The following is a 13,695-nucleotide window of genomic DNA, read 5'->3' on the forward strand; positions in this document are numbered from 1 at the left end:
ATGCGAATATGGATTCGCTTGGATGAGTGGATCATTTGTCTCCGATTACTGTAACAACATGATCGTATAATTCCTGCTTCACATAAAAACAAGTTTATCTTTTGGCAAAAGGAAGAGAAGCTTGCAACAAATTTCCCAATGTCTCGAGGAAACATCATTGGTGTACTGGCTGTGTCATGAGTATGCATGGGTTGTTGTTCGGCCGAACGACATATTTACGAGCGAAAAATAATTTATAAATAAAACATGTATGTACATATTTATAGGTATATATTTGTAGCAATCTAAAATAAAAGTCAAGGCCGGCAAATAAATTTTGGTAAAACAACCCTAGAAGTCAACTCCAAATTAAGATTGTAATTTCAAATTTTGACTTATAAGTATAAGCAGAAGTAAGATATATGATTTCGGGGTTGTTTAGATGGAGCTAAACTTTTTAACCCCATGTCACATCAGATGTTTGGACACTAATTTGAAGTATTAAACATAAAGTAATAAAAAACTAATTTCATAAATGAGAGGTAATACACAAGATGAGTTTTTTAAGCCTAATTAATCCATAATTAGAGCATATTTATTGTAGCATCACATAGTCTAATCATAGATTAATTAGGCTCAATAGATTTGTCTTGTGAATTAGTCCAAAATTATAGATGTGTTTTATTAATAGTCTATATTTACTATTTATAATAAGTGTCCAAACATTCACTGGGACAAGGGACTACAAATAAATCCCTCGTCCCAAACACCACCTTCACCTCCTGTAATTTAAATCTTAGAGCCAATAAATATTATACATGTGTGGTCGTGTGGATGCATTTTTTATTACTGTTCAGTGGGACAAAGGATTTGCCGATAGCATCTCTCTTTTGAGCATGGGATGTGATTTACATGTACACGTATAGTAGGGTGCTAGGCTACTGGCAAGGTAATCCGTAGCCATGGCGGCGCGCGCACCACTACTACATATTTATAAGCAGAAAAATAATTTATGAACAAAATTTATATATACATATATATATATATTAGCGATATAAAAGCTACAACTAACAAATCAAAAATCAATTCGAGGATTCCACTGGGCCATTAACCAATGCTAGTATTGGACCATAACCTTAAGGTTCACGTTTGCACACGGGCCACACCGTTGCCTAGCCACGCACGAGTCACGCCCCCTTCCTGCCCTGCCGTTGGAAAAAATTACATGACGGATTCCTAAATAATCACCATGTTGTTCAATGTTCGGAACGTGAGAAGTAATGACACGAGAGAAATAAAAATCGAGTGTATCGTACCGAATCTCTTGTGCAGTAAACATGCCAGTGTTGAATGGTACGGAAAAATTTGACAAGTTTAATACACCCAGCGATATATATAGATCCGCCTGCAAAGTTGTTGCTTGGTCATACTAACGTCTCTCACATTCCCAATCTCACGTACACGCAATGCCAACGGATCGGCAGTGTACTGGTGTGGAGGCTATTTAAACCGAGTTTCCATGTGTTCACGTGCTTGCTGATTTGTTGCCTCCTTCGTCCTTAGATTAAAGGTAAATTCGAAACACGAAAATTTTACGAGTGAAACCGTTCATTTCATTTAGGGTCTGCTTCGGGGTATTGAATTTTTTTCACCTATAAAAAATTTACAAGTGTGTTTTTTCGAGCACAAGATTACCAGGGAAATATTTACCTCCTGTAAAAGCATCGGGTAAAACATTTACACCATGCTTGGAAGCATCAAGTTGTTTTTCAGCAGTAAATGCAGACACATGATATGGCAATGGGCAGTTTACTGCCCAAAGAAGCTGTCCAAACATACCATACTGACAATAATCTCACAATCTGTTACCGTTGACTCCTCGATAGCCACATCTAGATCCTACCCAAAAAAAAAAATACATGGCCGAAACGCATTCCAATCAGAACCACAAAGAACCAAGCCTCCACGCACACCATCACACTGTACCTGTTATTTGAGCAGAAACGGAGAACCCCCATGACGAATCAACCAATGAACCAATCAAATCACAGAAAGCAGAGCAGCCATTGTTGGTTGATTTTTTTTAGACACCGGATAACAGAAATGGAGATAAAGATCGGTATAAGAAATTCGAAATCTACCAAGACTATTTACTATGTCCTTCTCTAACAAGAAAAGTTTCAGATAAACAGATATAATAGAAGTTTGTTTCGGTGACCAGTAGAATCAAAACTCCCAACTAAATTAGAGATATACGCCGAGCCCCACCAATACCATATAAATAGAGCAACATAGGAGAAGGGGACGCCTAAGTTTTATGTCCTCAAACTAAAAACCTAATAGCCCGATCGATTAGGTATTGGAGGGGATCATAAAGTGATCTCAGAAGAAAACACGGAAGAAGGAAAGAGCAGAAGACTAAATTCGACTTCAATGGCTTCTCAACCAAGTCAGTAGATCAATTTATTTTCACATTAGCAGAGATGATCAATATTAGGCTAAGATTAGAAATTAACGTTGGATTAGATAACCCAACAGCAATCTCACATGTAACCATGGTATATAAAGCAAAACCCTAGTAAACAACCTATCCACCGGTGGAGGCGTGGAACAAGAGCACCGTAGCTCAGAGCGTTTTGGCTGACCGGGCCTCCAGCTACTCCGCCCGCTGGCACGCTACCCCTCCATCCCTTTGACCAGGCCTCCGACTGCTTTGCTCGCTGGCGCGCTGCCTCTTTGCTGACCGTTGCCTGGGCCTTCGTTTGCTTCGCCCGTCGCTGCGTTGACGCGACGCCTCTTCGCCGGCCTCCGTTCATTGACGTGCACCGGCCCCGCCAGCACGCCGCCCTCTTGCCTGCCCGTCGATATGCTGCTCACGCCTTCCACCTCATCTAGCGCGTCACGGGGCTAGGAAAACACAGGTAATTTTTCTTTGCGGTGATTGAGGATGGGGTAAAATATAGCCTCATCGTGATTGATGGGGACAGGGACGGGAAATTTTTATCATTGTGAGAACAGGGACGCGGCGGTGAATACGACGGTGAATTCTTCGTTGCCATCTCTAGGCTGATGGCCTGTTGGATAAGAATTTGGTTGGGCTGTGGTGGGGTTATTCATAAGGAGTACTTGTTAACTAATGTCTTCCGTGAGATATTTATATTCTCAGTATTAGATAGAGAAAATTATATGATTGTAACATGACACTGAATTCAGATGTAGTGCAAAATTCCTCTCAAATGTTTGGCAAAATAGCATAATAACATTTATTTGATCGTCAATACCACGTGCCTAACAATACCCGGTTATTATTGACCTTCGGGAATATTTGATAAACTCAATTTATACATGGCCCTATTATGACTTTCAGAATGTGTTCCTCTCTTCTCCATAATCGCTACTTCGTGCTTATTTAATCATTATCTTACGTACCATTCGATGGGAAAAAAATCTACTTATGTCTCAAAATAAGTTCATTTTCCATTTTTTGGATATAATGTTTGACTCCCGTTATATTTGAAATTTTTCTTGAGATTAATATTTTTATTGTCAATAGATAATAAAACATAAATAGTATTTATGCGTGACTAACTTTTAAAGTTTTTCTAGAAATTTTTTAAATAAGACAGAAACGTTAGACATATAAATCGAAAAACGAAGTTTTTTTTTGACCGATGCAGTAACATTGATCATTGAACTGGTACCGACGTGTCGATCGGACTTTATTGAGATTAAGCAAAAAGGGTAGCTCAATATTTAGCAACAATCCCACTAAACCCAAAACCACCACGAACACCCAGCATGATTCATCTACATTCAGACCGTCTTTCCATATGGATCTTTGGACTACTAAGGTGGTGTTGGGTGTTTGGTTTTTTAGTCCTAGGACTAAAAATTATTCGCTAGATTCAAATCTTTAGTCTCTACTGTTTGGTTAGAGGGACTAAAAGAGACTAAAAGTGCATCATATATAGAAATTTTTGTGAGGTTGGTGTGAAAGGAAGTTTTAGTCACAATAAGTACCTATGGAAATGACTAATAGACTAAAATAATTTTACTCCCTTTTAGTCCCTCCTATCTGGGTTTTTAGGAGCTAAAAGAGACTAAAATAAAGGGACTAATGGATTAGTCACCTAAGCAAACCGGGCCTAATTAAGCTAGGCATTGAGTTTAAAAAAAATTAGGCACTGTAGTACAACAGAGATAGACTGACAGTGTGTTGGTGTACGGTGCACCGGAGAGTATTTCCAAGAAAATGCTAATATTTTACTTTTTAAAAACTTATATTAGATTCATCCAAAAATATTGAGATATGCATTCCTCTAATAAAAATCTAAAACTGAATAAGTGGTATTAGGAACACATATTTTTTTCTAAATTTAGAATACAAGAGGACTAATTTTAGGCACGTGTAAATATTATGAATGTATTTGGTAACATGTCGTAAATATATTTTCTAACATAATTTCTGTAATTTAATTTCATTGATCAATTTTAGACATCGTTTTAGAGATGCTTTTGTGCTGAATTGGTGAGGGACCACCACGAATGTCTAGTGCCTCTGCGATGGGCGTGGATCCGATCAATTTCCCAATCTTGGTTGATTTCCGCATGTGGCTTTGCCCACGGATCCTCCACCAACCAACCGCAACCAGCCGGCGACCACGAAATGGAAAAGAAAAGGAGAAGTGGCGTACCAAGCCAAGCTATCTACGGCCATCCCCTATAAATTCGGGGCGGCGAAAAGAGGCGAGCAAACAAGGAAAAAAAACTACCAAAAACAGAGAGGAAGGACGGGGCCAGGAGCCATTTCTTCTTCCTCCTCCTCGTCGCCTCCGCTTTTCCCAACCCACCGCCGGCTCGCCCTCTCTCTCTCTCCCACCCAAAATCCGTCGAGAAATCCGCCGCCGAGGCGCCCGATCCCTCCCCGACGCATGGAGATCGGGCCCCATCGCCGCCTCTCCCGCCCCTCATTTGGGGTATCTCGGATTTGGCAGGTCTGAGTAGCCTCGCGGCTCGTGCGGGCTTGCTCTCTTTGCTGATTCGGTCAGGCAGGGGAGGGGGGGGGGGGGGTTGGTTTCGTGGGAGCGATGGGTTTGCTGTTCGTGGAGTCGCTCCCGGGGCCGAAGGTGTTCAAGTGCAAGTTCTGCGGGGTGGACTCGGCGTCGCCGGACGCCATCGTGTCCAAGGAGTTCCGCGGCCGCCACGGCCGGGCATATCTCTTCGACAGCGTGTGAGCTAGGCTATATCCCTCTATTCCCCCATTCTTTTGCTTGTTCCGTTGCTCTGAATGTCAATGACAATAGATAGAAAACTGTATGGTAATACTGTTATTTACTGCTGGGTTTCGTGTTGTTTGTTTTGGATGGGAGGGAAATCGGCGGTATCTAATATTGTTGAGTGCAATTAAGCTAGATTGCAAGCACTTGGAAGTAGATTCGTGTTGGATTTGATCGATACTGGGTGGCTGGGGCATAAGAGCTAAGCAAACAACGTTGCACACGATAAATTATGTTTAATCTACCAATGTAGGCATAAATGGACCACGATGAAATGTTTGGAGATTAATTAGCTACAATCCCGTGCTATATGTAACAGGATTGAAAACATTGTGCTCGGTAAAGAACCACCCAAGTTAATTGATATGCTGCGAGAGTGGCTTCTGTCTTAAACCTAGTATTCCTGTAATAATCTTAACAGGATTTGGATTCCTACTTCAGTTTGTAGGATCTATGCCACAATACCCAATCCAGTTTAGGACTACTACTCATAAGAAGGGATATCAGCGTATAACATAATATAGTAAAGTTTTTCTTGGTCTATTTTCATCTCTTTGTAAATGACCTACTACTAGACGTTAGAGTCATGTGGTGGTTATGTTTTGTAAAACAGTTGAACATGTCAACCAAATGTAGTTCTGAAATAGGCGAGCAATATGTCATGCATTTCATTTGCCAAAGTGAAGTATTTCTATCTGGCATTTGTTTTTGTCAGATCCTATAACCAAACATGATAATTAGGATAATGCTGTTAATGTTACATGAATTTACTTCATAATATTAGTTAAGTATAATGCATAACTGGCCATTCAAATTGAGAATTTGAACAACCACTCAGCCAATTCTTGTTTGCATGTTGATTCGGAGTAAACGTGACATCCAGGGTGAACGTGAGCCTTGGTCCCAGGGAGGATCGCCTTCTCATGACTGGATTGCACACAGTGAATGATATCTATTGTAGCTGCTGCCAACGACTCCTTGGCTGGAGATACGTAAGTTGCCAGTTCCCATGCTGTTTAGTGAGTATTCATTTGAAAACTACGGATGTAGGATGGTTTAAGACTTCATGATGGCCAACCTGCTAAACATTCCATGATTTATCCATATCTAGATGAATTACTGGCCTAACATAATCATGTAAAATGATATTGGACTGATTTTTTATACTCAGCAATTTGACAGATATGGTTGATGTCTTTTTAATCAATAGGAGGGTAGATTTTGCCACAAAATGCATGGGAGCTTCCAAGGCATAATCTCTGCATTTCTCGGGAGCAACAACTTAGAATTATGTTGGCTATATATTACATTATTTTAAGAGCACACACATTACCTTATGACTTATTTGTGGGCATTAAGTGGTTGCATGACATTCTATTTCCTAGAACCTCTTTTGTGTTATCCATTCTTGGATGTGTAAACCATCTATGTTTATACTGTATGCATGTCAAGGCAAAACGGGATAGGATGTAGCTGTGACTTCTGACACAAGACAAACATGATCTGCCTTTTTTGTTTCACTGTTTCGAAAATTTCATGAAGTCGTTAAGAAGATGCATGATACATCCATGCTCCATGTTGTACTAACGGTGGTTGGCTAAAGTTTAACAAGCTATTTCTCTTTGCAAATTCGTCTGTGCTCATAGGATTTCGTAGGCTTCTCTGCTAGATCATGTTTCATGAGCTTCCATGCAACGTTTCATCATTTGCATGTATTCTTGTGTTGCACCCAGAACAGATATTCCTTCTGTTCATGATTATAACATGTTTCGGTCTTACATCGATTTATTTGTAGATTAATGAGTATCTTTTATATATGTATTCATTAGGCATCCATATAAATATAGAGGGCCAGAACATCTTATAATGTGAAACAGGGGCAATAATATATTATTAATATATAATGAGATTAGTTAGTCACTAGTCAATAGCCTGTGCTGTATTTTGCCTGTGCTGGGAACTTCTAGTTCATTGTGTGGCTGAAATTTCAACCAAGGTGCATATATCCAACTTGTTACTCCATTTTCCTTCCAGTGTTGTTAAGGCGGTAAGGCGTCTTGAGGCGACACCACACTGCAGGCGTAAGGCGTTGCGACGCCTTAAGAGATGGCCGATGTGTGATTTGTAGGGAAAATAGTGTAGAGAAATCAGCAAGAAAATGGGAGAATTGATAAAAGTCTCACTAAGCCAAGCAACCAGCCCACCAAAGCTCAACATTACCCTTAGAGGCTCAACACACCATACACCACTAGGCACCAGCAACCGCAATGAGCATATGTATCAGCCACCATCGATGTCTCTGGCCACCGACCACCTATGCATGAGCGCTCATCTCAGGCTGTTACCACCACCATTGGAGATTGATGCCTCTTCTAATCTCGTTGCCTGCTGCCACTGCCCCCACTAGAGATACAAAGGATGCAGCAAGGTGCAACATATTTAATCTGGAGCTAGATCTGAAGGCAGTGGTGTGGGATTTGCGACAACAAGCCATCTAGAGCAAGAAAGGAGGTGACTGCAAGACAGCTAGGGTTCTAGGATGAGCTTACCCCCTTCTTTCCCTCTCTCTCCACTGGTTTTGCATATAAGGCGAAAGAAACATAAGGCGGAGGGACGCCTTATCCCCTGCAACTGCCTTACCACTATGGCGACGCTATAGCGACGCCTTAACAACCATGTTTCCTTCTCAGTTCCATGATCTGGCTTTCTTTTCTATGAAATCTTGCTGTCTGTTAGCTTAATATGGATTTGTTTTGTCTGGTTGCTTTTCTAGTAATGATTTCAACTAGGAGCATGGGCTGGATGTTCCTTCATGCATACGACTAATCATACCTCTACACTTGCCACTGTCATTTGTGTCATATACGCTTAACCATTTGATCCAAATTTCAGCAAGTGAAGGAGTGAATATTCTCTTTAATGTTCTTACAGTTTTTTCTCGTGAATCGGTTGTTTTGCTGGACATTGTGATCATCATGTTGATAACTGTCCTCATTGAACAATATGCAGGAGAAAGCTTATAGTGAGGACCAGAAGTACAAAGAAGGAAAATATATATTAGAGAAGCACATGATGCTGAAAGAAGGATGGTAACTGGAAAACTGCTGAACTACTAAGACTGCAAATGCAGTCATTTGAAACCATGTAAAATATTGCTGAATATTGGCAGTCAATTCTCCCTAAAAATTGATTATCTGGCGAGGACCATCGTCATGAAATTGCATTTATCAATATAATGTCGTGAAATCTATTGTGTGTTCAGCTTAACATCTGAAAGCTTGCAAATGGCAGCGTTCTCTAGCCAATTATCTATTTTGATGCCAACTTTCTCCGAAGTCTAAATGGCCAAGGATGTGTTTGAGTGTCTACCTAGACTTTGAGACCTGTCCAGAAGGCAGAATTTGCATAGACGCTGCAAAGATTGAATTATTACATTTTAGACAAGCCGTGAGGTCGATCTGGTTTGCTTTACAATTTAAGGTCAAGTTACTGTCTTACCTTATCTGTGTTGTCTACTTCTGTACTCTACATGCCTTTTCTCTTTTTTACGTGTGTAAATTCTGTCGGTGGTACAAACACTTGTCAGGTGAGTGCAATTTAGTACGTAACCTCGTAAAATACTCATTATGGTTCATGCAATTTAGTATGTAACCTCGTAAAATACTCATTATGGTTCATGAACTTCTTTAGTTTGTGTGAACCAAGTCTAAATTGATATTTTTTGATAGTAAATAGCAGGAGAGGTTGCGAAATGACATTATGGCAAATCTTGCTTAAAACGACATACCGAGACAAATTATGTTGAGTTAGAGTTGATTAGGATGTTACACGCATATATGACATGTCAATGTTATATGTGCAATATATCTATCTATATATATACATATGTGTGTGTAAAATATGAAACATAAATAACTTACTCTATGTTTGAATGTGCGCGTGCATATGGAAATGACGTTATCTTGGCATCCCGTGAGATCCCAATCAATGTCCAATTTAGTGGAATAGCCATGTTTTTTGCATGCAATAGACAAACTTATATGAAACGAGCAATTTATTACAAGTATATGTACTAGATTGTACCCACTCATAAGTCCATTTACTCTTTTTTTTTTCTTTTGTGTCAACACAAAAGAAATATCATAATGGAGTGGAGAACCTGACTGCTGTCTGCCTGTCTGCAGCTGCACGCTCTGAACGAAGAGAATTAGAGAACCATCTGCTCGGCCTGCTACATTCATCGGGCATTTGGCCTAATTTAAATTTAAAACTTAATGTTTCTTTTAAGTTTATATTCTAGTAACATTTATCTTTGGGTTGTCATTAATAGAAATATTAGGACAACATGTATAAATAAGTTAGGACTTTATGAAAATAAATAAATGCTTATTTATTATATATTTTAATAGAAAATTATAGTCAAACATAAATTTTAACGATTGCGTGACTATTCAACGAACTGTTACGTTGAATTGAGCAAGTAAAATGGCAGCCTGAACGGCCGCATCCTCCGAGACAGATCACGCCGAACACAGAGAACGGTAGCGATCAGATCGCGAGCTGCGCCCGGTCAACAGCGGCTACCAACGGATAAGAGCAACGTAGGGATTACCGTTTGGTAAACGGACTGCACGTCGCAGCCTTGCAGGTGGACGCTGCCATTTGCTCCTGACATGCTTGCTAGTTAACCAGAATTTTCATCTAGGATGGCTTGTTAAAAGTATTCGAAAATCGAAAGTCTCTTCTGGAGAAATGGATGAGCATTTGGCCGCCCAGGTTACGCCTACCTCACCCAACGCCTTCCTAGCGTCGTCAGCTCATCCGTGCTACGTGTCGTTGCTTCTCCACTCCTACGGTACCGCGAGGCGGGGGTCCCCACCAAGCTTGGTCAACCCTCCAGTACGCCGTAGACCGTAGCTCTATACGAAGAGTGGACCGTATACAGGCTCCGCCCGGTGCAGGCTCCCTCGACTAGGCGTAGCCCAACCGCGACGCACCACGCGTTCACACGGCCACGTCAGGCCTGCCCCCGCCGCGCGTATAAATAGCGGCTGCCCCCCGATTTCGGCGCTGTTGCTGCTGCTAGCCTTCCACCCCTATTTTTTTCCCGCATCGGGTCGCACCGCGCCGCATGCCCCCCAACCCGACTCCGCCGCGGCGCACGACGACGTCCACGACGGCGCAGGGCCGGGGCCGCCGCGAGGAGGAGGAGGAGGAGGAGGAGGGGGGCATGGCGGCGGTCGCGGAGGAGGAGGAGGCGTTCGAGGAGGTGGACCCGACGGGGCGGTTCGGGCGGTACGCCGACGTGCTCGGCCTCGGCTCGGTGAAGAAGGTGTACCGCGGGTTCGACCAGGAGGAAGGGATCGAGGTGGCGTGGAACCGCGTGCGGCTGCGGGCGCTGGCGGACCGCGACCCCGGGATCGTCGAGCGCCTCCACGCCGAGGTGCGCCTCCTCCGCTCCCTCCACCACGAGCACATCATCGGCTTCCACAAGGTCTGGCTCGACCGCGAGGCCGGCGTGCTCAACTTCATCACCGAGGTCTGCACCTCCGGCAGCCTCCGCGAGTACCGCGACCGCCACCGCCACGTCTCCGTCAAGGCGCTCAAGAAGTGGGCGCGCCAGATCCTCCTCGGTCTCGACCACCTCCACACCCACGATCCCTGCATCATCCACCGCGACCTCAACTGCAGCAACGTATTCATCAACGGCAACACCGGCCAGGTTCATACCATCCCCCTCATCGTTGCATCCAGTTTCCCCTAAGACTAGTAGATTTGGCAAGTTTACTCATCCTCAGAATTTAGGGAAAGAATTAATCACAATCAAATCTCTCCGTGCGTACTCATGAATCATGACAACCGTTCGACTATATTAGGAGCAATACCTTAATTAGGGCTTTTGAAATTCTGTAGATATTTGAACACCGAATTTTCGAAAAGTACTCGCTCCATTTCAACAAAACATAAGCATTTCCCCCATTTTTTCCAATGAATCTCGATAACACAAATGCTCATGTTTTAGAAAAGAGTTAGTATTTGAGTTGGCTTTAAATTTTGAATTGGTGGACGGTGGTAGGAGGGGGATAATAGCTTATGATTTATTGGCCGTTGAAATGTACACCGACCGGCGCATTACGGCATTAGGGGATTAGCGTGCGGCGGGTGGCTTTGCCCTTTCCGCCTCTTTTCCGTGATGACCTGTAGCATGTAGCTCTCGGTTTGTGCATGAGCTGCATCTTTCGAATAAAGGAGGGAAACACAAGTGAGATGCACGCCGAGGAGCTCTTTAGTTTTTACTACTTCAAATCGCGTGGGCGTCGCGCAATTCCGCACGCGTTGCTCGCCGTGGCGCCGTTGCTGTCGCTGTCTCTTGTTCGAGTCGAGTTTGGACTGGTCGTGTGAGACTGACGACGACGGCCGGCCGGCCGGCCCGCCGCGCGACGTGGATGATGCAGGTCAAGATCGGGGACCTCGGGCTGGCGGCGATCGTGGACAAGACCCACGTGGCGCACACGATCCTGGGCACGCCGGAGTTCATGGCGCCGGAGCTGTACACGGAGACGTACACCGAGTCGGTGGACATCTACTCGTACGGGATGTGCGTGCTGGAGATGGTGACGCGGGAGATGCCCTACGCCGAGTGCGACAGCGTCGTGCAGATCTACCACAGCGTCACCCGGGGCGTCCCTCCCGCCGCGCTCAAGCGCATCAGGGACCCCGAGCTGCGCGCCTTCATCGAGCGCTGCATCGGCCAGCCCCGGAACCGGCCGTCGGCGGCCGAGCTCCTCCAGGACCCCTTCTTCACCGGCATCGACGACGACGACGGTAGCGCCGGCACGCTCGTCGTCGGCTAGCTCGATCGGCCGGGAGATGTTAATTTAACCAGCTGGGTAGGAATTGTTGTTGTGATGTCGATTTGGAAACAAATAAATTGTTCTAAATCAATCTCCAGCGAGCTCGCAAATGTTTATATAGGTTCATGTCTCGCGGGGGGGCTTGAGCAGCAGTAGCTTTCGACGTGGTTAATTAGTGGCAAGTATTGTACTGTTTGTTCTGTTCTTTGGTTTGTACTGATTCATGGGCTTCAAAGAAATGCAAGATGAGGAGCTGTATTTGGCCTTGGCTTTGCGTGTTACTTTAGTTCTTTCAAAAGAAAGAATTTATTATTATTTATGGTTGTATTTTATAAAGGTTTGAGATTTCCATGAGCTGGATTGTTCAATACTAAAATTATATGGATGTAGACGTGAGACCCAATCAATATCTGAGATATCTCGGGCCCTCTCTTTTGTGCTGCTCTCTTTTTTGCTTGAAGCCTTAGGAAACTCGACGGGGTAGCGCCCGTTGCAAACAGGCTGTCCGACAACCAGTACAGGGAGGAGACGGCTGGCGAACGGATGGCTGTGGCTTGTGGATTCAGATGGAGGAGGCATTTCCACCAAAAAGGCGCATACATGTCTTCTGCTTGTTATCTCGTAGAGTTCCATCTATGGTTCTCTTGTTCAAGGTGATGGGTGTTGTGTGTGGGGCATGGCTGCAGCCTGCAGGCCAGCAGCTGGAGAATCATCCGAGCTCACAGCCTGTTCGCACCTATAGAGTCTGATGAAGGGCTTATCCTGTATGCTGTATCTTTGTTTATCCTCTCATTATGTAATGTAAACAAAAATCTTAGTTTATCCTCAATTTTCTGGACCTGCGTGGTTTTGGAAGTCAACTGCAGGCATTCTAAGCTCAAATAGCAAATCTGAATTAATGTAAGAGCATTTACAAGAGCTAGGCAATTTTTTGTTTCCCAAATCTGATGTTTTGGCAAGTCTTCAAATAGTTTGGCAAAGGAAACTGTACCGAATCTCTAATATTTTGTTATATTTCAGTTGGCAAAACTAAAATTATGCACACAATATATTATTTTTAATTTGGGAGTCAAAACTCTCGTCCATGCCGATCCTTCATCGCCCCCGCCGTCTGCTCGCCCCGCAGCGACAGCGGTGCCCGGAGGCGGCGACACATGACACCGCGGTGACGCGCGGAGGAGGCAGAGTCGGCGTGTGCGAGTTTCGTGTGTGCGTGGGAGAGAAATGTGGATGGCAAATGAAACTGGACTCCTAAATATAGGTGCAAACGAGAAGATATGACAAATTGCTAAATTTGGGAAAGTTATATGACAAACCATTGGAGGACGTTTTTTTAATTTACCAAAAACAGGGATGAGGTGTAGGGATAGCAAACTCTTGTAAATGCTCTCAGGAGATTGATATTAACGGGCTCGATGGAGAGGCCAAAAATCGTCAATTAAGCTTGTTGAAACAAAGAGACACAATGTTTATATGTTGGTCTAATTGCTTCTTAAATTGGTATTGATTATAGTGAAAGAGCATTTTCTGCTATAAATGTCATTAAGAATAAGTTGAGAAATAAGATAGGCGATGGCCTTTTGGAT

At 43.5% G+C, this 13,695-nt stretch overlaps 2 protein-coding genes across 2 annotated transcripts; both read left to right on the forward strand.

The window, feature by feature from the left end:
* The first annotated feature begins 4,717 nt into the window (after window positions 1-4,717).
* LOC102718007 (putative yippee-like protein Os10g0369500) lies at window positions 4,718-8,516 on the forward strand. Its single transcript, XM_006657827.3, has 3 exons — window positions 4,718-5,209; window positions 6,139-6,247; window positions 8,265-8,516. Exons 1-3 carry the CDS (start codon window positions 5,067-5,069, stop codon window positions 8,346-8,348), a joined length of 336 nt encoding a protein of 111 aa, XP_006657890.1. The 5' UTR covers window positions 4,718-5,066; the 3' UTR covers window positions 8,349-8,516.
* Window positions 8,517-10,342: 1,826 nt separating this feature from the next.
* Window positions 10,343-12,534, forward strand: LOC102718288 (probable serine/threonine-protein kinase WNK5). The gene is made up of 2 exons (XM_006657828.3): window positions 10,343-10,977; window positions 11,711-12,534. Exons 1-2 carry the CDS (start codon window positions 10,387-10,389, stop codon window positions 12,107-12,109), a joined length of 990 nt encoding a protein of 329 aa, XP_006657891.1. The 5' UTR covers window positions 10,343-10,386; the 3' UTR covers window positions 12,110-12,534.
* Window positions 12,535-13,695: the final 1,161 nt, after the last annotated feature.

This window comes from Oryza brachyantha, chromosome 7 (genome assembly GCF_000231095.2).
Source record: "Oryza brachyantha chromosome 7, ObraRS2, whole genome shotgun sequence".
NCBI classification, from domain to species: Eukaryota; Viridiplantae; Streptophyta; class Magnoliopsida; order Poales; family Poaceae; genus Oryza; species Oryza brachyantha.

Bases quoted from the DNA above. Each gene is read 5' to 3' on its own strand.
- LOC102718007 (XM_006657827.3), top strand. From the start codon at position 5,067: ATGGGTTTGCTGTTCGTGGAGTCGCTCCCGGGGCCGAAGGTGTTCAAG. The intron at 5,210-6,138 runs GTGAGCTAGGCT...CGTGACATCCAG, and splicing joins GCATATCTCTTCGACAGCGT to GGTGAACGTGAGCCTTGGTC. The intron at 6,248-8,264 runs GTAAGTTGCCAG...AACAATATGCAG, and splicing joins GACTCCTTGGCTGGAGATAC to GAGAAAGCTTATAGTGAGGA.
- LOC102718288 (XM_006657828.3), top strand. From the start codon at position 10,387: ATGCCCCCCAACCCGACTCCGCCGCGGCGCACGACGACGTCCACGACG. The intron at 10,978-11,710 runs GTTCATACCATC...TGGATGATGCAG, and splicing joins TCAACGGCAACACCGGCCAG to GTCAAGATCGGGGACCTCGG.